Source organism: Aythya marila (assembly GCF_965140915.1).
Source record: "Aythya marila genome assembly, chromosome: 3".
In the NCBI taxonomy this organism is placed as follows: domain Eukaryota; kingdom Metazoa; phylum Chordata; class Aves; order Anseriformes; family Anatidae; genus Aythya; species Aythya marila.
This window is the reverse complement of record NC_139044.1, coordinates 53504300-53529348: the sequence shown is the minus strand read 5'-3', so window position 1 is coordinate 53529348 and position 25049 is coordinate 53504300. Positions and strand designations below refer to the sequence as shown.

General features: G+C 41.1%; 1 protein-coding gene across 2 annotated transcripts; it reads right to left on the bottom strand.

The window, feature by feature from the left end:
• Positions 1–2514: 2514 nt before the first annotated feature.
• On the bottom strand, positions 2515–22993 carry OPRM1 (opioid receptor mu 1; the record flags this gene model as incomplete). Of its 2 annotated transcripts, none has more annotated exons than XM_082755488.1 (4): positions 2515–2547; positions 8396–8916; positions 9827–10179; positions 22653–22993. In XM_082755488.1, 4 exons carry the CDS (start codon positions 22991–22993, stop codon positions 2515–2517), a joined length of 1248 nt encoding a protein of 415 aa, XP_082611614.1. The 2 variants fall into 2 exon arrangements, with proteins under 2 accessions (XP_082611614.1, XP_082611613.1); XM_082755487.1 differs by lacking the exon at positions 2515–2547 and adding an exon at positions 3062–3100.
• Between the last annotated feature and the right edge of the window lie 2056 nt (positions 22994–25049).

The following is a 25049-nucleotide window of genomic DNA, read 5'->3' as shown; positions in this document are numbered from 1 at the left end:
GGCAGAACTTTTAAAATCAATAAAACAAGAATACTTCAGCACAACTCAAGAGCCCAGGAAGCCTCTTAGTCTGTCAGGAGCTAGCAAGAGAGTTTCCCTCTGCTCACCTTGTCTTTCCGTTACTGGAGTCAGGCTCCTGCACCAGCTGGCTCCTGGAGCTAAGCCTCTCAGTACAAGAGGAAAATACACAGTTTATGTCAAAACATAATTCTGCCCATATGCCTTTTATTAAAAAAGAAACAAAAAAACAAACAAAAAAGCAAACAAATAAACAAAACCATGAACAAAACAACAACAACAAAACCCACAACCACCACTACCAAAAAACCTCAACCTATCTGGATGTCCCTTTTTTAAAATAAAACATAACAAGTATTTAAAGCAGTCAGAAAATTAATACATCAACCTTCATATTGATGTGTTGGCATTGGTGCACTAAATAACATTTTCTAAAGCTGAGCTATTAAAAGAGGGCATGACATGTTGATCAATGTGTACTGTGTTTTGAATATAGTATGTGCAAATATACAGAAAACACAAACTATTTTTTTTTTTTTATTATTAAAGGATCACAGCAAAGATACATAACTTGTGTAATATGCTACTTACTCCACAGCATTCCCAATGACATTCATGCCTTTTGGAAAACAAAAACAAAACCAAAATAAAATAAAACAAGACATTTAACTTATTTTTGTTAATGCTCTGCTAATAAAATTTGCTTCCTCATATCCTTAGACCATTATGCCTACAATAACATTAGTACTGCTAAAAATATTTACAGTCAGGTTGCTCAATTAATTATTGGACTGGAGAAACCTAAAATATCTTTGAAAATATTAGGCTGTTACCGAGTCATAGGATTTTACCAGTGAGCTTCATTATATTCCAAATACAGAAGAAACAATTGCTTCAATTCATTATGTAAAGTCTGTGACAGCTAATGTAGTTTGGGCTAGCCACTAAACTATGAGCTTAGGTTTAATTTAACTTATTTATCTTCCTGGTTTACCATTTAAGGCTTTTCCAATAACCGGTCAATACATTTCAGTTTGCCATATGTGAGCATGGCAGAATGCTCAGAACCTGTCAGGCTGCAATGACTTTGGACGATGCTAATTTGCTTCCATTTCTAGTGTAACGTTCTTATTGTTAGCTAAGTAACACTGCTGTGTAGAGCAAAAGAGCATGCCCAGTTTTTCTGAGTGAAATCTCTCTCTCGTACTTTAAAAACTTAGAGGAAAACTCTCTTTCTTAAGATGATGACAGTTCTGGTTTAAACTTTAATAATGGCTATGAAGAGATCTTGCTAGACTAATATAAAATTAAATATTAAATCCCTCTGACAGCACAGTTTGTTTTTCAACAGAAAAAATAATGATAAAAAAGGCACTTCTGCTATGTCTGGTTTCATATTCTGCTGGTATAAATAGCTACATATTGAGCTGTAACACATTGATGAAACTCCAGTAGCATTACTACAATTTACAACTTGAAAGGATTTGGCCTTCAATCTTTATTACACAGTCCATGGCAGAAACAAAATATTTTACACTAAAAGCATATTCTGTTACACAGATTTGAACAATGAAAACAAGAAATACATTTTTGCTACAGAAATTAAAAAAAAAAAAAAGAAAAAGAAAACAAGACAAAACAGCAACCCCATTCCATACAGTTGTATTTTAGAATATGCTTAAATTCATCAAAGTGTTCCCCCCCATTACCCCCAGTTAGCTATTGATGATTTATTTACAAAGCAAGTAACAAACAATGGCTAGAAAATACCATTGCACCACAATTATCTACATAGATATTTCTATTTTTCATACTAGAAAACAGCTAAGATGGCATTTACTTTGGTACAATGTTTCTTTCATAAATCTTAATGTGTTTTAGTAGCTAATACAAAATGGAGATGCGGACTGTACTACCTTAATTAGAAAAGCAAACATACGGGTTTGGTTAAGAAAAAAATAGATTTTTATCAAAATGTAACTTTATTTTTATTTATTTATTTTTATTATTATTTATTTATGTATTTTTTAAAGCAGCTCTAATGTGTTTACTCTTCCAAGCACTTCACACAGGGACTGTTGCTGACTTCCAAATTTGAGATGTTGCTGACAGGGCAGTTGAAGTTTGAGAAACTAGATGAAAGAGAATTTATCAGCTGCCTGTGCCAGCCCTGACAAGCTTATAGCTGTGCATCTATTTGTACTGGAACTTATAGTAATAGAGTCAATGCTATCTTGGGGATCATTCTACAATCAATAACAGCATGGAATACTTCCATTTATTTATTTATTTCAGAAGTACTGACACTTCATGGTTTTCATTGTAAAAGTCTAGTTCTTATGTGAGAAATAGAGGAGGAAGGTGAAACTTAGGGGTTGTATTATTTTCTTTAAATGAGCACTGAAAGAAATATTTTCCCTCTGAAGCTGTAGAACATGCAATACGAGACGACCTCTTGACTTGCCAATGTGTTATTCTAGATGATCTTGTGAAACTTCACCACACAAATAACCTGCACAGAAAACACCTCTACAAAGAAATTTTAGATGTAAATTGAGTACCCAACAGTATTTCAACTCCGTTTCCCATTATTTCCTGTTATTAAAAACTCACCTTCACTTTTCAAATTATAGTAGTCTGTCCTTTTAATTTTTGTCTCCAATCTGTTTAACACCACTGTAACTTGTCAGAGCACGTCAGATAGCTACAGATACAGTAGTTTTGCTGTAGACTAACATATGTATTCCTGGTTAACATGACTGTTTTGAACACTGGAAGCTGGAAAGCCCCTGTATTTCTTGGCTCTGCTTACCATTAAGTTTCATGTTTCTGTTATGTGCAATGCAGAAGTGCTGCAGAAGCAGGTTTTGACAGACTGGAAAAGCAGGCACTTTCCTCTGTAGTTTTTTAATTTATATTTACTTATTATTTATTTATTTATTTAGAGGGAAAGTGTGTCCTACACCTTCCCATAGCATACTGCACAGAAACACTGTGGCACTGGTTTGTAATTACTTTGAGAGCTATGCAGCAGGAGACCCTGTCACGGCAGTGGGGTGGTTTCAGCTTCTTGGAGTTCCAACTGAAAGGAAAGAAATTGCAAACACAATGAGCAGTTACTTGATTTCTGCCCTCCCACCAGTTTGCATGTGTGTGCGTTTTGTTCTTTTTAAAGAATAATTCACTTATAATTTGCAGCTACTGCCCTGTAAAGCTGAACTGGTAGCCCAGGCAGCAAGGCAAGAATATGCCTTTGTCATAAAGCAACAAAGGCAGAGTAAATGATTAGAGAAAAGTTTTGTATCTGAGCTTAAATGACAGAAAAACATTAGATCAGCAGTGCTGTTGTATTTGAATTAGTCTATTTCATAGCAAGCCAGTTGTTTTCTTTCTAGAGGGAAACCCTCAATGAATTTCACTTGTATTGGATTTCACTCCCTCCCTGTATTATTTCTGCAGCAACCGCAGGTAAGTTGGTATTTTACATGCCTATTAGTATCTTTTCTGTGTTCACACTCGTAAATTGACTAACTTCTGGATTTGAATTTAAAGATCCAGTTTGCATTTTGTGTGAGATGGAGTTACATCAGCAAACAAACCCAAGCATTCCCCTGTTCCACGCATCTATGGTATCCACACCAAGTCGTATTCACAGACAGGCATGATAGCACTACAGAAATGGTCAGGCAAATCTGCCTAGGACACATCATGTCCTGAAAGTCTGCAACCCGTTTTACCATTCAGCAACCAGAACATGTTGAAAATGGGGGAGACAGTGTCATTGAAGTGTTTATGGTATGGAAAGCAGAATCACAGATGAACCTTGATGGACACAAATGAGGAGAACATGTTATACATGGGCAAGGATTTTGAGGTGGGGAGAAGGTGCATTTTCTAACTGGATTGCTTTCCCGGAGCCTTCTGCAGTCATATCTGTTAGGACTACTGACTGGAGATAAATTTTTCCAAGGCCAAAACATAACTCAAATGCTCATTCAGTTCAACATGCTATATTTAGGGATTTTCTTTATTCTGTATTAGAAATGTTCCTCCTCCTCAACTTTTTGTCAGAAATTGACCTGATTCAAAATCTGAATATCCCTGTCATTTGGAGAAGTCTAGATCCAGAAAATATTTTTGAAGTTCATACTCACTTCTGAATTAAATTAATAGAAATTTCATTTCAGATAGCATTTGAAAAATGTCTCAGTCATGTGGTTTAATTTTTAGGTAGTCCTGTGGTCTTGTGTATGGAGCTAGGAGTTGGACTCAATGATCCTTGTGGGTCCCTTCATTCAAACTCAGGATATTCTATTGTTCTTTTGTGGATTGGATACAGTTTTTTGTTTGTTTGTTTGTTTGGTTTTGTTTGTTTTTTAACGGTGAACTTTCTTCTTCTAATTTCTTATGGAAAAAGTGAAATGTTTTTGTCTCCATTTTTTCTAATTCACAGTTCAAGAAATGCCACAAACACAAACAACCTTACAATGCATCTAACTAGTTTCAGTGCTCATAGCATTGTTTATAGTTGCTGCCTTTAATGAAATTGTTCAGCAAACACATTCTGTTTTCTTTGGTACCTAGAAGATTCACAAGGATCCCATGTCAATGCAAATGTTCAAGACTTTTAAATCTAGCAGAGATTCTCCATGCATCTGAAGTAAAAGCCATTTCAAAATTTGTTAAAGTCTTTGTTATGAACCAGGTTAATATCAATGACATCAAAACAATTCAGACATTTGCAAAAGCTAATATTTGGTCCTTTTATTAGCATTCCCAACTAATATTGAGTCATGCAGAGAAAAATTTGAAGTAAGCAGTTCTGTTCTGCAAGATTTTTTCCAGTGTTCTGTCATTCCCATTTTCTTGCAAATGCACTTGAAAGATTGCACATGCTTCTCTGAAAATTAAAGTGAGTCAAACCTCTAAGCTCACCCTGAAACAATGCGACCTGAACGTTCTGACACAGACATTAGCCAAGTAACCTGGGATACATCCCCCACAGATGTGAAGCATCTAATTCTTAAAATTCCAGATTCTGCAGGCCTGACTAGCCACTGTCTTTTCTCCCTCAGAAATCTGTTGCTCCACTGGACATGTACTATTTTTCATAAATGCTCACACCATGTTTCACACAGTGTTTCATTTCTGGGGGAGGTCAGAACTTGTTTTGCACTTTTCCTAAATGTTGATAAAACAATAAACAAATTCTTAACCAAGAAGAGCTTTTCTGTAATGTCAAAGAGGCATAACGGATTCCAAATGATAGTATCTTAACTCAGAATAATATGAACATTTGTATCTCTTGTTTTGCACTGATAGAAAACACAGTTGTTGTTCCCACAAGTGAGTGCTTATTTTAAGTGCTTCAAGAGTGTGAGGCCCCAAGCAGTTGAGTGCTTGCAGCTCTCATTAACTTTAGCAGGAGTAAGAATTCTCACTTGGGAAAAACAAAACAAAACAAAAAAACAACACAACTTGTAGAACATCTGTTTCTATGAAAATAGCTTGAACTGTGCTGAGCACTATACACTGCACAATTAGGATTCATACCAAATGCTCTCCAAGGCCCTGTCTATACAAGAAAGAGCTTGTCAGTATACTTAGATCAATACTGATATACTGGCTAGACTTGCCTGTACAGCAAGCACTTACCTGTGAAAAGAATACCCTGTGAATAGAATTTACAAAGCTCCCCAAGTGTTTGAGCAAAGTGTTTTTTTGTTGTTTTCCGAGAATAAAAGATGAATTCACCCAAGGGCTTTCTCTGTCTAAAATAAATAAATAAAATGCTACATTTGTAAAAACTTCCCAGAAAATCTTTCCAGAACAGATTAGTCCTACAACCCTACTGTCATGTAGATAGTAAGAGACACCAAAAATGTCTTTTACAGAAAAGTTTTTTGGAGAAGAAAATAAGTAAATGAAGTTTAATATTCTGGTTTAAACATGGCTTGGTGTGAATGTATTTCATAGCTTCTGAGGAGGGTGGAAAGGACTGCACCTACTAGCTGGTGTGCTGCTCTCTAGGGAGCACAGCAGTCAGAAGGTTCAGGTCAGCATCCATCAGGTACATCTGGCTGAAATAAACCAGCGGCAACAGCTGCTCAAGCAAGGACTGCTGCAGTGATGGTGAGGGAAGTGAAAATGGGCCCATTAAATTTCAAATTCTCTCAAATACCAGACCATGCAAACAGACCTGTCCACACATCTATGAGGACAAGAGTTTCCAAGTGATGGCTTCTTCTCCCTAGCCTCGGGGGAAACATGCCAGCGAGCTGCTAGGAAGAGCTACAGAAGTAGTGAAAGCTACGTAGTCACACAGTTTCTTACAGTTCTGAGCACATTTATTTTGTTACATGCATATTGGCTTTTTGCTTCAATTTCCTCCCTTGCTTCCTCACTCTGACCTTATTCCTTATGTTCTCCTTTCTCCTCTGCATTCTTCCTGTCACCTATCTTTCTCTTCAGCATCTGTCCTGTCACTTCTCTTTACCTGTGCTTTAACTCTTCTTAACTCATTCTACCAATATCTCCTGAAGGAAACTAACACAAAATCTCCAACTATGTGATTAGCTTGATCCTTACTTACATTCTTACTTCCATAAAAAAGCTCACTTCTATCCCTGCCTCAACTAGCTTTCTCTCTTGTTGGTGTAGGTTGAAAGATCTTTGTGGGAAGGATCATCTTCTGTCCTGTTTGCTCAGTGCACAGTGAAATAGACTTTATCTCAGTCAGACTCTAGGTGGTACCACAGTAATCTCTGCTAAGGATAGAAGTTTAAGAAGCCATGGCTCTCCTAAAATTAATGTAAAGAAGTATAAGTAAATGTAGAAAATGTGTTATTACACACTGCGCTGTAAAAAGCTGAAAAAGCTAGACATGAACTAGATAAAGATACAACCCCATTGTCAGACACATGCACAAAATTGACTCCATTGAGAGCTGCAAAAGCCTTAGTGAGAGCTGAATCCATCTACTAAACTTTTGCTACAAGTGGTGAATACTACATGTATATACATACATACATGTATGTGACCATGCCAAGTTTGGCAGTTCTGCTCCACCACTGAAGTGTGGGTAAGACTGAGCAGACACTAACTGATTTCTCAGCCTGCAGCTTGGCATGTGCAAATCATGTTCTGGTGAATAACACCACTAGCTGCAGATGCTCAATAGACCTTCCTCATCTCCCTTCTGCTTTCTCCTTCCTCTTTTTCTGGTGCATTTACTTTGTATGGATAAGGTAATATTCTGATCTGGGCTTCCTGATTGCCCGTGTGACAGGTAAGCTATTTCTTTCACAAAAAGCCACTTCTCTGCATCTCGAGAAAGCAGCTAGCTTGTGGGTGAAGGGCCAGCAGTGAGAAGCTCACGAAGGAGCAAACTAAGGATATTGCCAATGTTCCAATGAAAGATGAGGTGGCAAAGAATAAATGCTTCTACCTTTATTTGTTCTTTTTAATGAGAGAAGATTCAAACCTTTTCTAACAATCATTAGGCTTGTATATTAAAATTGCCTTTGTGTTTTGCTTATGTTCACCGAGGGATATGCTTTGGAAATGGGAATAATCACAGATGCATGGATGCCAAATATGTAACAAAAATTATTTTTTTTTTCCCCCAAAAAAGCTAAGCAAAAATAGCCTGAATAAAAACAATCTTTCTCCTGGTATCTGCTGTGCCATAAAATTCCTACTCTGTAAACAGGTAAATGGCACAATACTCCTTAATATGTGTGTGTATACAAGTATATTTATATATTTATATATCTATCTATCAAAACCTACACTAGCCAACACAGATATTGATCTGATACAAGAACTGCATGCAGATGACCTTTGTTTACTTCTTGCATCTCTTCCAGGAGAAACAGGGCCTTGTAGGCCTTTCTTGTACATCAATCAGAAAGTGTACATGCAGTTTATTCTCTTTTCAGTTTACTGATGAGTTGGTAGGAGAGAGACATATATATCGGCCCAACCCTGTCTCCCTCAACAGACAGAATAGATTTGATTATTCTCTAACCCATTCTAAATCGGACACCTGTTGTAAACCTTATGTGAATGAAACACTCTGTTTTGGGTGTTGTGTATATACATGCACGGGTGTTGTGTATATACGTGCACGCTGGACCCTATCATGCAAGGTACCTTTGAAAGCCCTCAGCTTTTGGGCATCAACTAGAGTATAGAACAACTTGCACCATGCAGGACTGGGGTCTCTGTGTGTGAATACACCAGCTTCAAATGTAGCCCTGAAGGTGTTCAGACTTTCAAATAGCTACAAATCAGTATAAACTGTAACTTCAGAATACATGTCATCTCCAAGCGGGTGGCCTGAATCCAGAGATGACATCTCCACTGCTAGTCATACCTGATGGTTAGTCCTGTCCACAGTGTTGGCAGTGGAAGCATGGTCACGAGTGTTTTGGCGGACTCGGGTGGAGTTTTGCTGCTCAATGGTTGAGGAGGTGGGGATGCAGAACTCTCTGAAACATCTTTTGAAATTCTCATCTAGAAATGCATACAGGACTGGATTAAGGCAACTATTTGTATACCCTAAAGCAATACAGAAGTGCCAGGAGACAGTTTGGAAAGTAGTTTCTGGGATGTTGACCAGGGCTTTAACGATGACATAAATGTGGATGGGAGTCCAGCAGACGATAAACACTGCCACCACTACAAGAACCATCCTTGTGATTCTCCGCAAGTTCCTGTCCTTCTCCTTGGAGCCAGATAACATGCGAACACTCTTCAGGCGTAAAATCATCAGCCCATAGCACACAGTAATGATCAGGACTGGCATGATGAAAGCAAAGATGAAAACACAGATTTTCAAGAGGTTCTCCCAGTACCAAGCAGGGTGAGAGAACTTAAGTGTGCAGTCAATAGAGCCTAGAGATAAAAAAAAAAAAGAGTAGAGAAGAACAAGCTGGTCAGTTTGGCACTTGCTTCCCTTCAAAACTTTTTTGTTATATATCATGAGCAAATACATGAAGATTTACTATGTAAATAACAAAAACAAAGCAATCTGTGATCTGTCATTGGCACAAATACTGATAGAACACAGCACTGCAAAATATGTATGAAGCCTTAGAAAAACAAGAGCAAAAAGTAACGTTCTTTGTATTATATTGTTTGGAATTCTGCATATATTTAACAAGAAAAATAGTTGAATTGTCATAAATGTTCAAACTTTGGCTCATTTTCACTTTTAAGATAAAACCTGGTGAAAATATGATGATTTCAGCACTGTAGTTTGGGCATTTAAAGGCAAAGGGGAAAAGGATGACATGACACATGGCAACTGTGCACTTTGGAGTGTTTTTGATTTATGTTGAGATGCTGTCACTTGAAGGACACCACTGAGCACCAGTGATCCAGAACGTGCTCTCAGTTCTGTACCACGTTCTGCTAGATGAGGTAGAAAATGAAGACCAGCAACTTCAGTGGGAATATCTGGGGTAAAGCACAGGCTCCTGTGCTTTAACAGAGTGCATATACCCCTATAGCTGAAGGTAGGCACAAATGCTTTTCCAAACACTACAATGGCTGTCTAGGGCAGCAAGACTCACATGGATCCCGCTGGAGTTGCTGGTTGTCAAAGACTGATCACATGAAGAGCTGTCTCTCTGGTCAAGAAGAGCCAGCTGCCAAATTTTTCAAGATGGCTATTTGCACTAACACCTGATTCATACAGCTTGCAGGTCAAAAGTTAGTTCACTGTCTCTACAATAAAAAGAAAGAATGCAGAAAGGAGTTTAAACACTGAAATATTCAATTTAGGAATGAAAACAAGACTTACCATGCCTGTATTTAGTAGTTGCCATGAACATAACTGGCAGTCCAATGGCAGAAGAAAGAATCCAGTTGCAGACGTTAACTATTTTTGCATTTCTGGGGGTACGAAAATCAAGGGCCTTAACTGGGTGGCAGACAGCTACATAGCGATCCACACTCATGGTGCAGAGCGTAAAGATACTGGTGAACATATTGTAGTAGTCTATGGATATAACAATTTTACAAAGGATTGTACCAAATGGCCATGTTCCCATCAAATAATTCACGCTCTGGAATGGCAGAGTACTTGTTGCTAATGCATCCGCCAATGCAAGATTGAAAATATAGATATTGGTGGCAGTCTTCATTTTCGTGTACCTAGAAAAAAAAAATCAGCAAAGAATGTGAATGATCACAACTATCAATGTCAAACAAAATTGAGGCCAGAACAACACCCCATAATCAGCCCATAAATCATGGTAAGTGACTTTCAGATTAGCATGCCAGAGGATGGGTAGAGAAAAACTCAGAACAAATGGAACACCATCTCTTCACTGACACTACGATGGGCCTTATTCCACTTAAATATGAAACAATTTTTGGTTTTGGTGTCTTGTTTTCATTGTTGGTTTAAGCCTAAAAGTTCTTGGACTTTCCATTATTTCATGTAATGGGCTCTGTAGGCTATTAATGAAAGATTCTGCTTGATGTACTCTGTAATCTTTGTTTTTCTAATCACCATTTTCTTATAAAGAAAGGAATCCAAGCTTTTGCGGTGATAGAAAGCATTTACTTCCACAATTGCTTAAACAACAAAAGCCTACTGAAATTCACAATATTCCTTTCAGTGATTTCTATGGGATTTGAGTATTGCTCTGTACTGAATATTTAGAGATTTTATAAAGAGCTTATTTCTAAAAAGCACATTTTGTTAAAGGTGTATTTCTCCAAATAAGTAGATTATCAGTGTCCCCAGGATTGTATTTTTTATATGAACAAATAAATACTGAAAATTGATTAAAACAGATTTTTATCAGCATGAAAAATAATGGTCCTCAAAATGGAGCTCTTCAAAGCCTTGATCTTAGCTGTTATTATATCTGTTCTTAAGGTATCCTTAAGTCTACCTATTTGAAGAAACCATACAAACAGTTCTATCAAATTGCTATACTTCAGAGGACTGGATTTTATATGTAATTAAAGTCACAGGCTATCTATAGAGCTAACTTATAATGCTGAAAGCACTGTGTTTATAAATGTGATCTTTTAGCAGATATTGTTTTCACACTTTCATTCAAGGCCATTAAAGAATCTTAAACCAAACAAATGTGTAAAGAAAAAATCTTAAAGGCAAGCCCCAGAAAATGTGAATGCTGGTATTTAAATTAGACTGGCAGTTTAGTATCTGAAACACTGACTACATTAAGTTTTGCATTACACTGAGTAAGGTTGCAAGTGAGGACAGAAGTTGGCTTTGAGCAACATTACTTTTATTTTCACAGCTCTGCAGTGAAATATGAATACAGTAACATGATGATTCAACATTTTGGTGAACATTTAGCTCAACAGTGCCATGGATAAATATTCAATTTATTTATGCTCATTATAATACTGACACCCACCAATATGCTTCTTCTATCTCCTCATGGCAGGTTTTGTACCATAAAACATCAATTTTTATACAGTGCTTTTTGTTGATATTAGGAGATGATAGATCAGATTCACAACTTTAAGTCTGTCTAACTCTGTAGGCAGCACTCCATCTCGCTTTTATCTGTTCTATCCAGCAAAGATTTAAAATACACTTGGAATAAGCAAATGCAGTAAGGAAAGCCCTTTGAATCCTTCTGAAATAGCCACTAAGTTCCTAGCACTCCAGGATAAATAAAAACCTTCAACTGCCAGGCCATGGGCCAACTGTAGTTTGCAAACCAAACAAAAGGTTCATCAAACTAACCTAGATAGACTCTGCTTCCAGTGTACAAAGTGTAATAGCACCTTGAGCAGGGAAAAAGGCGCACCTTGCCATCCACATCCTTACATGCAAGAAGAAAGAGATGTGTTCATGCCTGTGCATCTCTCTCTTTCTGTAAGATGTGTGCCACAGCTCTGTTTGTGGTCCACTTCAACAGGTAAGTCTCCAGATGATCACCTCTAAATATTTTGAAGAAATGTTTTAAGTCTCAATGGCTCAAATAAAGAGCAAATTAACATGAATAACATAACGTACAGAGGGAGGGAGGGAGGGAGGGAGGGAGGGAGGGAGGGAGGAAGGAAGGAAGGAAGGAAGGAAGGAAGGAAGGAAGGAAGGAAGGAAGGAAGGAAGGAAGGAAGGAAGGAAGGAAGGAAGGAAGGAAGGAAGAGAAAGAAAGGAAGAAAGGAAGAAAGGAAGGAAGGAAGGAAGGAAGGAAGGAAGGAAGGAAGGAAGGAAGGAAGGAAGGAAGGAAGGAAGGAAGGAAGGAAGAAAGAAAGAAAGAAAGAAAGAAAGAAAGAAAGAAAGAAAGAAAGAAAGAAAGAAAGAAAGAAAGAAAGAAAGAAAGAAAGAAAGGAAAAGAAAGGAAAAGAAGGAAAGGAAAGGAAAGGAAAGGAAAGGAAAGGAAAGGAAAGGAAAGGAAAGGAAAGGAAAGGAAAGGAAAGGAAAGGAAAGGAAAGGAAAGGAAAGGAAAGGAAAGGAAAGGAAAGGAAAGGAAAGGAAAGGAAAGGAAAGGAAAGGAAAGGAAAGGAAAGGAAAGGAAAGGAAAGGAAGAGAATTTAGTCCATAGCATGCTTTTTCTAAGCCTAATAGACACAGCTGATAGACTGGCACCTGAGTCTTGTCCAATGGACAAACCATTTCCATTCATGTGTGTTGTTGAAATATAGACTCCTCCAGACCCTTCAGCCCTTTTGTAACACATCAGTCTTACACCATCTTTGTACCACTGTCTGGTGCAAAGACTAAACACAGACTAGCTTCTCTAGCTTCTTTGCATATCTTAGGAGATAGAATGGCTGATGGAAGATTGGTAACAACTACTTTCAGCAGCACGAAGTCTACAGACAAAGCTTTTGTCCATAGAATGCTAATTTGGAGACGAAGGCTGCTTCAATTGATCTGTGTTTAAGTAAAATGCAAAATATATGAAAAACTAGCTTAATTAGAAAAGATTCATTGCAGAAAGCAGCCATTTGTGAAACTTGCTTGGCTGCTCAAAGAAACAACAGACAGCAATTACGTCTTGCATTCAGACAACCTCACATAACTCTTGTTGATGCTGGAGATTTGGTTAGCGTTCAAATTCATGTTCTTCCTGCATAAATGACTTGTTAAACAAATGAAGAATCATTATGTGCATGCATTAGATTAGTTGAGGTCTCCTTGGGTGGGAAGATTAAAACATGTGAAGCATGCCTAGTTGAACCAATTTAAATGAACATTTATTTTCATGGCTGTTCTGGTACATCTTGTACATGCAACCCCCCAAAAAAAGGATATTTTTTTTGTGTGTGTGTGCTTTCCTAAAACATGAGGTATATTCAATTTTTATTGAGCCCTTGATGGTTTGACAAAGGTTTAGTCTGGGCTGGACAACCCTTTCTTCTCTTTAACAATCCAGTAAGCATGTTTGATGCTGAAATGATGTCTCTCTGCTAGGCCATATCCTGAAAAGTACCTTTGGTCTCAAGTAATAGAATTAACTGATGGCTATCCTTTCTAATTGTCCTTTTCCTTTCTTTGCTTTGCAGTGGGTCTCTTTCTAAAACGTTAAAGACCTGCTCAGTATCTCAGTTACAACTGTGGTTTTGTAGGAGGCTGCTACTGATTAACGCTTTGAAAGCTTTAAAAGTAACATATGTTCTGTAAGAGTCTAATCTACCTGTCTGGGACCACATGGTTTCATCAGCTTAAAGACTTGGTATTGATTCTTATATTCATAAATACTCCAGGATACTTATGCTGTAAAGCCATTAAACTCAAGCTCTACGTACAAGCAACATAAATTTGTGTACAAACCTTACATGTTATTATGTAGTCAGGCCATCTGGATTGGAGGTGACATACTGTGGTTAACAATCAACTCATCCTTTTGATTTATGTTCCCCATAGGAGATTACATATGTGGATGTAATTCAAAAATAACAATCCCTCAGGGAAAGGATGCAAAAAAAAACCACCAAAACCAAACCAAACAAAACAACAACAACAACAAACACAAAAAACAAAGCCAACTCCAGCAGGTACAACACTATAACAGAAAATGTTCATGCTTAATCAAAGTGAAATTCTGCACATTTGCTTACTTCCTGCACTGACCCTGAGTTTGGGGGCAAAAACTGAACTGGGGAAGGGAACAAAATGTACTGCCATTAAGACAGACAACCGTTTGCTGCCATTCAAACCTTGCCAGTCACTGCTGTGAAGGAGATCAGAGTGCAAATGCTGAACTCCGTTGGTGAATATAGGGCACCATGAAGTTATCTGTTGCCTAAAGATAAAATTAATCTGGCTTCTCTCTCAGATTTTACATGATTACAAGACAGCAAAACCTAACTAAGCTTTGGGGTTGTGAAGTGTGTATTGGTGGTTTAATTAGAATCATTAAAAATTCAAACAAATACCAGGCATCGCTTTAGGTGCCAAGGCATGACATACTGAGTGTGATAGGCCTAAGAGTGAAAGGCATAGTTATTTGATGTACTTGGTGGGGAATGCAGCAAGTCCTACAACCACAGGATGCCAGAAAAGCTGTCCTCTAACTTCCTCGCATACCAGCAAGTGGATGCATGTTTGCTAAAGGAGCTTCAAGGTATGTTCTCAATGTGGATCTGAATGTAGGACACACAACTGCTTCAGCTGCTACCTCTTTTCTCCCTCATCCTTTGTTTTCCCACTGCTAAGTCCATTTTTCACTTTATTCTTCTCCATAGCACAAGTGAACTGAATCCAGAATTTCACCAAAGTTTACTTCCCAAGCTATCTTCCTATCTTTGACTTCCCAGCTTGATTTTTCCCCATATCTAGCTGTATTAAGGCATGTGCAGACCCACCACTTGGTGGCTTTTGCTCACACAGCCCAGTTAGGAGAAGGAAACAGAGCACACCACTTTTCATGGAGGAGCATCTGCTCAGGTCCTCTTCTCCTGTACTCAGAACCAATTAGCAACTTCAATCAGGCCTCAGCTTTGGGGCAGGGTGAGCTAAATGAAAGCCTCTGAGGCAGACATGACTTTCTTCAGACACCATTGCTGGTCTTTTCAGGAATGTTGTTGTGCCAATAACAGAGAGTCCTGAGGGCATCTGACTCATCCTGTTTTCAATTAATTACAATAATGTGTTGAGCTTTGGGCTAAAATTCTCTTGTTGCTGTTCCTGCTTTCTTTCTTTTTTTTTTTATTTTTTTTTTTGTTACTGAGAGGGATCATATGGTGTTCCTCTTTCTGCTCTTTGGTTTGAATTAGTAAGCTTAGTCTTTTCCCAGGGGAAAAAACTTCCACACCCCCCCCCCCCCCCCCCCCAAATAATAAATCAACAACAAGAACAACAAAATAAGCTTCTATCTTTGGGAAAAATAGCTACTTTGCAGGGGAAGGCTGGTCCTTTCCCTTCCGGTCTGAATGAAAGGATTAACTAGCAGGAAGATTAATCCAGACAGAAAACAAGAAAACACACACTCCACAGTGACCAACAGGTAACTATTTTATTATCATATTTCTCTCATTATTTTCATGCCTTTTTAATTACATGTATATGCAAAATATCCTTGGAGCCAGCTAAGGACAGGTCTTTAGATATATATCCACATCAATTTGCCAGGCAAACATTCAAGATGTTGCAATGTCTTATAACTCCTATCACCCTAATTTATTTTTCTTTTCCCAGACACCACCAACAGCTATTTAATAATAAAAAGAAATGACAGCAATATGTATGTTCCAATTCCCATACAGTCAACTGCTAGTACACTGAACTCTTCCCCTCAGCCTAGTAAGAAAAGGGAAACATTATCCCCAAATTATTCCAGGACTTATTCTGACCTGATTGTTAAGCCACCTTTAGCTCAGTTTCTGTGTGCTTGGAAGCACGTATGGGTTGTCAGTAATGGCTGTTGCTTTCACAGTTATTGTGTAACACATCTCTGAGAAATAAATCAATGGTGCTAAAAACAAAAACTCCGATATATTGTCATTATCAGGCAGCAGGTGCTTATTGCTGAAGTTTTTTGCTTTGCCAGGAAGACGTGCAAGGAAAACTGTCAGCATCTTTAACTTAACTTTCTCCCCTGTGCATTCAGGGAAGTGAAACCACTGACTACATCAATGATAACCGAGGTGAAATTTTTATAAGAGGGACAAGTTAACAGCTATTTTCCCTATTTTCAGAAGATAAGAAATCTTCCAGGTGCTGGTTCCCTCCTCCTGGTTTCTGTTCTTATCTCCTCATGTGAGGACTGTACATGAGACATCCCCTACTTAGTTCATAAGCTGGCAGGGAAGCTTTTGAAGGTAGTCTTGCTGCTAGAAGATATAAGATCCACAAAAGACTGATGAGGAAGAGCAGTTGTTATCCTCCCTGGTAAAAGGCTATCATAGTGAATATACAGAGTCTTTTCTGTGCAAGAGACAAGAATTTTCTTGTGAATGTGTTAAGTGTGACCTGGAAAGGAGCAACAGAGGTGAGATAAAGAGACTGGAGAGACTGGAGAGATGGTAAAGCTGCAGGAAGATGTGCCTGTAAAGCAAGAGTAATGGGGAAAGCTGGAGATGATGGAGAAAGGCATGACAGACAGATGGAGCAAGACTGTGTGTTTTGAGAAGACCAAATGAAAAGTACAAGAAAATATGGATTTGGTCCCATGTGACAAGGATGAGATAGTATCTGATACTAGAGCTCTAATGGAGGAACTGATTCCATCATTTTAGGAGGATTTGTGAAACTGGTTTCCTGGATAATTTTTCTACAGAGGCAGCAGATCCTAGGGCTGGAGGTCAGCACTGAGCAAGGGGAGAACAGCACAAGGCACCTTAACCGCTGCTCCTTGCTCCGCTTCAAAAAAGACTCCTGTTACACTGGGATTGCTCTGTACCATGCAGTGAGGAGGAGACGCCCCATCCTACACAAGCAGCTTTGTTTTGAGGTTTTATTCCTGATCTGAGGTACAAGATCTTATAGCTGATAATTGAACACTTCTCAGTGAGAAGGTGGAAAACATATGCTATTTCATGTTCTTCACAGTTACGCGAGTAGCTATAGTCTGTCATCTTTACTTTTTTTCATCATGCAAATTCAAAGGGAAATATGAATAAAATTTAAAAGTGTTTATCATTGAACAGATGAATGAGAATGCTTTTTAACAGTTAGGCTAAGCTGTGGAACTCCTTGCTAGTGAATACCCTTAAAATCCAACTTCCAAAGGGGAGCAGGGTCTTTGAAAGATAATGATAGCATCCCCACTAATACACCAATAAAGACAAATTCCATTGTATAGGCAAAGATGATTATGAGAAGAACTTTGAGATAAGCCTAATAGCAATTCACTAAATATCTGCTTTCAGGTTTTTCCAAGATATAGTTATAATGAATGGATTTGTGTTTTGAAGATAATTATCAAGGACTGAAAGCTTATTTTCACTTGGAATTGTAATGAAAATAAATTGTTTTTTTTGAAAGTATCCATTAATGAGGATCTCTAGAAAATGATTTTACTTCAGAAAATGATTTTTGAAAAGTGGTAATAAAAACAGCTTTGTTGAAAAGTGGTAATATTTGTGACAATTTATTTCCAACCTTATTTTAGATTCTGTTTTATTTAGGATTGCTGCATGGAAATGTTCACAGAAAATGAAAAAAAAAAAAAGCAAAATGTTCACAGAAAGATGTTGAAAAACATGCTGATGCAAACTGCAGCTCAGAAAGTCTGTCCACAGTGTAACAGACTGCTAGAAGGAGTATCACACAGAGATGCTGCTATTTCTTCTACTCTTTGTCTAAACACCAGCTACTGGCTATGGCTGGAAAAGAGGTCATTAAGTTAGAATGATACTGAAACATTCATAATGTTTTGTCTGAGATATTTGTAAGTATGTCATCTTTTCATCTAGTTGCCACAAAAAGTCAGTAATATTACACTGTTTTTTACAAGGAAAGTAAAAACATTTTGGAAGTGTTTAACATTATTTTTCCTGCAGGCCATCATCAAAATGATACTCCAGAAAATACAGCAGGATCAGAACAGTTTTTCCAAGAGGAATTGAAAGAGAGGTGAAGTTTTATGTCCACTTCTGCCCAGGATTGCCAGGGGGCAGCTGCTGGCTAAGTGTAGGGACCTCCCCTGTGGGGTCAGCCCCATGTCCCACAGGTGAGAGCTGGCTGGGGCCAGGTGCCAGGTGCCCGCGGTGCCACCAGCTCTGGAGAGGCTGCTGGATAGTATCCTGTACCTGCCTCCTGCTCCTGAGGCAGACCAAGGCCATTCAGGGGTCTCTGACCATGGTCCTATCAATATAATTTAAACAAAATGAGAATACAAAGGTATCAGTGGTGTTTTACCTATCTGCTTCCCTTGATCCTGGGGGAGGGAGGGGAGCACCTCACTAGTCAAACATTTACCCATTAGCAAAGGTTAGTAAACTTCTACTGCAAATAGTGTGCAGAGACACCTGCCTTTCTGTAATGCCAGATGCTAAGGCTCACCCTCTCACTGTACCTCTCATTTAACTTGCCTTCTGTGCTGTTCCTGACCAGTCAAGCTCCTTCAGTTATGTTCACAGATCTTCTCTGACTTGTACCAGTGAGCACCATGAATTCATAATAGACACTACTGGTTAAGGCTGTTGGTAACAACATGGAGGTGGAAATATTTGTTTTCAGACAGCTGACAGCATTAGCATACACAGTTACACAGTATTACCCAAATGCAGAGATGTTCATGTGACTGTGGGCAGGAAAGAAAAGAATTAATTTTATGGATTTATTGGTTTTTAAATTCCCTGATGTATGTTGCTACAAGACATTCTATGGGCCTTCTTTCACACTGCTTCTGTGACTCCATGTTGCCTTGCAAAGAAGAGCTCTGTTTTTTAGAGAAATTGTCTTCATTTCAGCCTCTTTCAAGCTTGAGATCACTTTCAGCTTACATGTATTTCTCTAATCTGACTCTCCACTTCAAATGCTATAACCTCTTTGTAAACTCCCCAATTCTCCCCTTCTTTACATGTGTGATAATACTTATTCCTCTGGAGACATCAATTCTTCCTATAATTGAAATTTCACCCCAAATTCCCTTCTTAATAAAATACTTTTCCTGAAGCTTGAGTGAGCCAGGTTGTAGTAAACAGAGCTTTCAGTACAGTGTAGTCTTTCCAAATTAGATGATGTTTCAGTCACAGCTTTTTTGTCTTGTTTTGTTTTTGTTTGTTTTTCTTTTCAAAACATTGTTATGATGTTGGTTTGAGAAATGGAAAAAGCCCTTTGCTTCAAAGAGCGTTTCTTTCCCTATTTAAATATTGTGGGCTTTTTTTTTTAAAAAAAACAAACAAACAAACAAACAAACTTGAGTAATCATTTACTGTAATGAAATAAGGCATTTCTCTCCTCCTGCAAAGGACCACAGAGTACCTCAGGCCCCTTTGTTTATGATATGTGACAAAATTAATAGCAAAGCAATCAAGGCATCACTCTTGACTTGAGTGGCGCCAGCAGCTACTGATGGAATCACAGTCCTCTCGGGGCACTTCACATGGTGGAGTGCTGGGGTCTCAGAGAGCTACTCCACTCTTCTAGACCGGTGATGCCAAAGATGTTCAGCAACAATCTTTCACAGCTTTCCAGCATTGTGCATGCGGCCTTAATCACAGGGCACATTCTTCCCACTCTGATGTGTGACTAATATCCCACTGACTTGACTAGAAAGCAGGAAAAGCCTATAGATTACTGTGCAAATTAATTCAATACCATGTGGTACTAATTGTGCACTGTCTTGTTGCACTCTGCAGCAGCTAGAAGTAGCGTTTGTTGTTGGAACGCCCGTAACTACACTGTGTTCATATCAGCAATTCACACTTACACAAAACACATAAGGAAAACAGATAATAAAAATTATCTACAGATTTTTCAGATTACTGGAAATTCATAGCTGGCAGTAAAACCTGACTATTATCGCTGTCACTCAGAAGACATATTTTATACTTCACAAAGGGAACAGCTCAGTGTTAGTAACATGGGGTTCAGCTTCACACACTGCCGATCTAACATGCTGTAAATATTAATTCAAGGAGGAAAATATTCAGCTGAACAGAAAGCATTTGGAAGAATAAGGGGGGTGGTTGATGTTGCATTCTTTATAAAGAAAGAGTTATACAAAGCCAGTGTCACTGTGGATTGATAATGACATCAATTCCACATCAGGCAAGCACTTGCATGGCTCCAGCTCCAAGCCCATAGGTCTGCTTCATGTGGAAGAGTTGGAGTGACTGGATGGAATTTTAAGGTCATCTGTTTATAAGAAGAACATTATAGTTATTACAAAACATATTTCTAAAAAAGCTAAATGTCATATTAACACGCAGCACTCTGAATAGGAAGCCATTGTTGCTTTCACTGGGGCTGGAATCTGAGAGGTGAATAAGGACAGAGTTTCAAAAATCTAATCATTTACCTCCCAACTGTTAGGATTTTCAAGGTAAACTAGGTACCAATATCACTTTAAAATCTTCTTTCTAGTAGTATTAATTCTTCTCAAAATTAATACAAACTTCAAAACCTCCTTTTCCTTGAGCTGGCATGGTGTGAAAGGTAGATAAAGAAGGGGAGCTTTATGTTATGTCAATTGCAATTCAGTGAAAGGTGTGCCTCATATCCTTGGCTGGATCTAAGGATACACGAATGTGAGCACACAATCTCATAATTTCATATGCACATTTAGTATGACTGCAAATGCTGTCATGGTAGTATAGCTTTCAACAAGAAATAAATCAAAAAGTTCCCTACTGCAGCTCAGGTAGACTAAACCTATATAGAAGCATAGAAAGGAAAGGCATTTTGTGATGCTTAAACAACAGATCCTATTCAACCATAACATGCAAGCTCTTTTTCATCCCAGACTGGTAAATAAGTGTATGGTATTAACTTGGAAGGAACTCTGTCATATGGAAAGCCGTTTTTGTTGTGAAAGCACAGGAGACCTGGATTCAGTCCTGTCTTTGCCACAGAATTCCTGGGTGGTTTTGGGGAAGCCACTTAATTGATTTGTGTTTTCCTCTGTAAAATGAATATACTTTTTTTTTTTTTTTTTTTTTTTGTCTTCTCCTATTACTTCCAGCTTTTGTTTTTAAGCTATAATCTCTGGGAAGGATGCTCTCCTAAGATAGAAAGCTAAATGTAGGTGCCTTGTTCATTTTAGCTTTGTGGTGTAAGTGTAATTGAATTAATTAATGCAAGAAATATGAACCTAGAACAGGTTATGCCCACTATAAATACGTAACTCCAGGGACGACCTGCAGCATATGCTCTGCTGACAACCATCCTGGCTCTGTTATACTGTGTGTCTGCTTTTTCTCCCAGAGGAATGCATTCAACACTTGCTCATACAATTGCAGCCATGAGCACTTCTGCAGTCGTACCTTCGTACAGTCTCCAGAGAGAGCTTGAATCTCTGGCTGACCAAAACCACACACCAGTAGAAGAGCTTCCCAGCTCTGCCTATTTAAATCATAATCTCTAAACTATAGTTGTAGTTTGAGCCACTGATGCACACAATGTATGATCCCATTAGGTTTACGAGCTGCACAGGCTTTGCAGTGACATCCCCATGACATGCTGCCACATGCAGAAGGAAGCATCCTCCACCACGCCGTTGCACCCTCCTCAGCTCCGGCTTTTTATGGCCAGCACTGCCTCTAGCAAAACCGGTACGGAGCCTACCGGTGCCTGCGGGGCTCTTGCTGCCCGCTGCCCGCCTGCTACCCCGACCCCTCGGCACCGCTCAAAGGGAAACGGGCTGCTTCGCGGAGCCGGAGAGACCGGAGTCCCGGGGCGAGAAGGGAGCGCACCCCGGGGGCACCCTCCAGCAGCTCCCGTGGGTGGTTCCCACGGGCAAACACCGGTCCCGTCCCGTCCCGTCCCTCCCCGCCGCTCCGGGAGGTGGCAGTGTTCCTCCACGGAAGCCGCCTGCCCCGACCCCGGGCAACCAAAGGAGGGCCCCCCCTCCGCTTTTTTTTTTTTTTTTTTTTTTTTTTTTTTTTTTTACGGCAATGAGATTCGTCACGCGTGGAAGACGCGCTTGCGAGTGACCTTGTAAAGCGCGGCGGCAGCTTGCGGGGGAAAAAGTCGCGACATGCGACAGCGCGGCTGGGCTGCTGGCAGAGGTCTCGACCCCCGCGTTTTTACACACGTGCACACGCACGGAGGTATATACGCACATACAGATACAGACGGATATAAACATGCACAGCAACACTTGGGGGAGCGCATCTATACATCCTGGCGGAGAGAGGCGTTCAGCCGCGATGCCATTTGTAATTTGCTCCTGCCTTTGGTCTGGGGTCAGCTGCGGGGATGTGCACCGCCTGTCTGTGAGCGCATCCTCACACACAGCGACCACAAGCTCTAAAACGCTCCCTGCCCAGCGGAGAGGTGCAAACTTCAGCCCTGGCGGGGCAGAGAGCAACGGGGCCGCAGCACGGCGGGGTCGCAGCGCATCTCCTCGCAGCGCGGCGCCCAGCCCCGCCGCCCCGTCGCAAGTTTCCTACTCCCGGTTTTTCTCCCTCCTTGGCCCCTTCCCCACAGCCCCTTTCCACTCCCCTCCCCTCCGCCGCCCCAGCGCGACCCCCGTCCCCCTTCTCGACGGCGGCGCCGGGCCGGGCGGGGCGGCACCCACCTGACGATGACATACATGACCAAGAAGTTGCCGAAGAGCCCCACGACGCACACCACGGAGTACAGGGCCATGATGGCGATGGCCGTGACCACCGAGGGCCCCCCGCCCGTGGGCGCGCAGGGCCCGCCGCCTCCTGCGCTGCCGTTGGCCCCGCCGCAGGGCTCGGAGCGGTTCCAGCCCGCCGCCGCCGAGCCGTTCCCCCAGGAGCCCGGCGGGGCGGCCGCGCAGGGCGGCACGGAGGGGCGGCAGGCGGCGGCCGAGGCGTTGGAGACGAACGGGTCCTCCAGGGCGCCGACCAGGAGCGGCGCCGAGCCGTTGCCCAGCAGGTAGGCGACGGCCATGGTGCGAGGCGGTGGCGGTGGCGGTGCCCGGACCGGTGGCGGTGGCGGTGGCGATGCCGGTGGCGGTGCGGAGCGGGCGGTGCCGGGGAGGCGGTGGCGGCGGCGGCTCCCGCCCGCCCCGACGGCGCGCCCCGCCGCTGGGTGCAGGCACATGTGTGCGGCGGGCGGGACGGGGAGGAGGGGCCTGCGGCGGCGGGGACGGCAAGGGGAGGGGGGGAGGTGGGGCTTGCCCCCCTCCTCGGCACCCCAAAAAGGCCCCGGGGGGGAGCGGGCAGCCCCCCGCGGCGGCCGACTCCCGGTGGGAGCGGAGCGGGGACCGCCCGCTGGAGGGCACGGGCAGCGGGGGCACACCAAGAGGTCTCCCAGTCCCTGCTGAGCCGTGGTGGCGCTTGATAGGAAAGGGTTTAAAGCGCTCCCTTCCACAGGGCATCGGCAGCGAACGGCGGGGGGAGAAAACCTGGCGACACAGAGTGAGGGGGCTAAGGAGCGGGGCAGGGAGGGGATGGGTATGGCACTGATGAACGTAGTGAATCAGGGATCGTGACAAAACGGTGCCCTCTGTGATTATATAGCTCGAGGAAGATGAGACTAGGAATAAAACGTGGTGAACTGTATGGCACCGCACCGGGAGGTGAGTGTGAGCCGAGCTGTGCTTTGGAAATGACTCGGATCTCACGGATCCTCAGGGTTTTTAGAGGAGTTTCTGCTCCAAAGCTCTGAGCATCCCCTCTCCCAGACACCGGTGCGATTGTTATCGGATGTGATTTAATGGAAAAGGAAAGCATCAACACCATGCTCTGAACTGGAAAGCTGTCCGTGCGTTGTATGGGCTGCTTGAGTGGCCCGCTGCTTATTTCCACCAGCACATTTCTGTGATCAGTTTGTTCCAGATGAGCACAGAGATGCATCTCCAAGAGTGCCTGCTGGGTGGCTGCTCATTAATTACTGGGACCCAGCTCTTTTATTGTCTCTCATCAATGAAATCAGAGGGGATCCTTCGTAAGGCAAAAGAAAAAAAAATCAAAACACCTCCTAGTGAGCAGGAAGGAGACAGACAGGGTGGTAATTGCTCCTGCTGCTGCATCTCATGCTTAGTGCATCTGCTTACCACAGAGCACCTCCTGCTACTTCAAGAGTGGTAATGGCAGAAACAGAGAAGAGGAGGGTTGCACCTTGCCAGAAAGATGCAAAAATACAGCCGTTTTAGTCCGAGTTCCTGTGCTTCCATGTCAGAAGCAACCAGGCAACCAGTGCTGATTAGGGCAGGGAGGAGAGGAAGGGCACACAAACTCTTCAAAAGTCTCTCTCACCATTGACAGTGGGGAGTAAGAAGAGGGAAAGTGAAAGGGGTGTCACTGGACTTTGGGAGGGACATGGATCTGGGTAATAGGTGTTTTTTTTTTTTTTTTTTTTTTCGAGTTATGTACTGATAAGTCTTGTCAGAGATACAGTGGAATGGAGGAAGAAAATCAGGCAAGCTGTTTAGGGGAGCTTTTTGTAGGTAGCATGTATTGCTTCATGGCCAGAGAGAGTATTTTTGGCATCCTTTATTGATGGGAGAGAGCCATTTAGCATCATATTCAGAAAAAGAAAAAGAAAAAGAGCTTTAGAATAGGAAAAAATTGTGGACAAGGGGAAATGAAAGCAAGAACTCAGAGATATCAGATGGTGAAAGTCACTGCCTCTTTATCCCTTTATGAAGTATAGCCTGTTTAGTCATAGAGCAGGAGGAACAAGGCTTTAAAACTGCACCATTCTCAGACTTCTATCTCTGGATATGTGCATAGGGCAAGACCCTCTCTCACTGCTTCCCCTTTGTTCCACCAAAGCCATCAGAAGAGTTTAATGTAAGCCCAGACACAATTAGTGCTTAGCCCTATCGATACACCTGTGCCTGGCTGGGTAAGATGGGTGACAAAAATCAAGGCTGCTAGGGACTTTTTGGTGTACCCTGTGTAATAGCCCGTTTTGTATCATTCTAGATTATCAGAAGGGCCTTTAATGCATTAAAAATGAGTGTCTTAAAACAAGTTTTAAAAATAGATGCCCAGGTAAA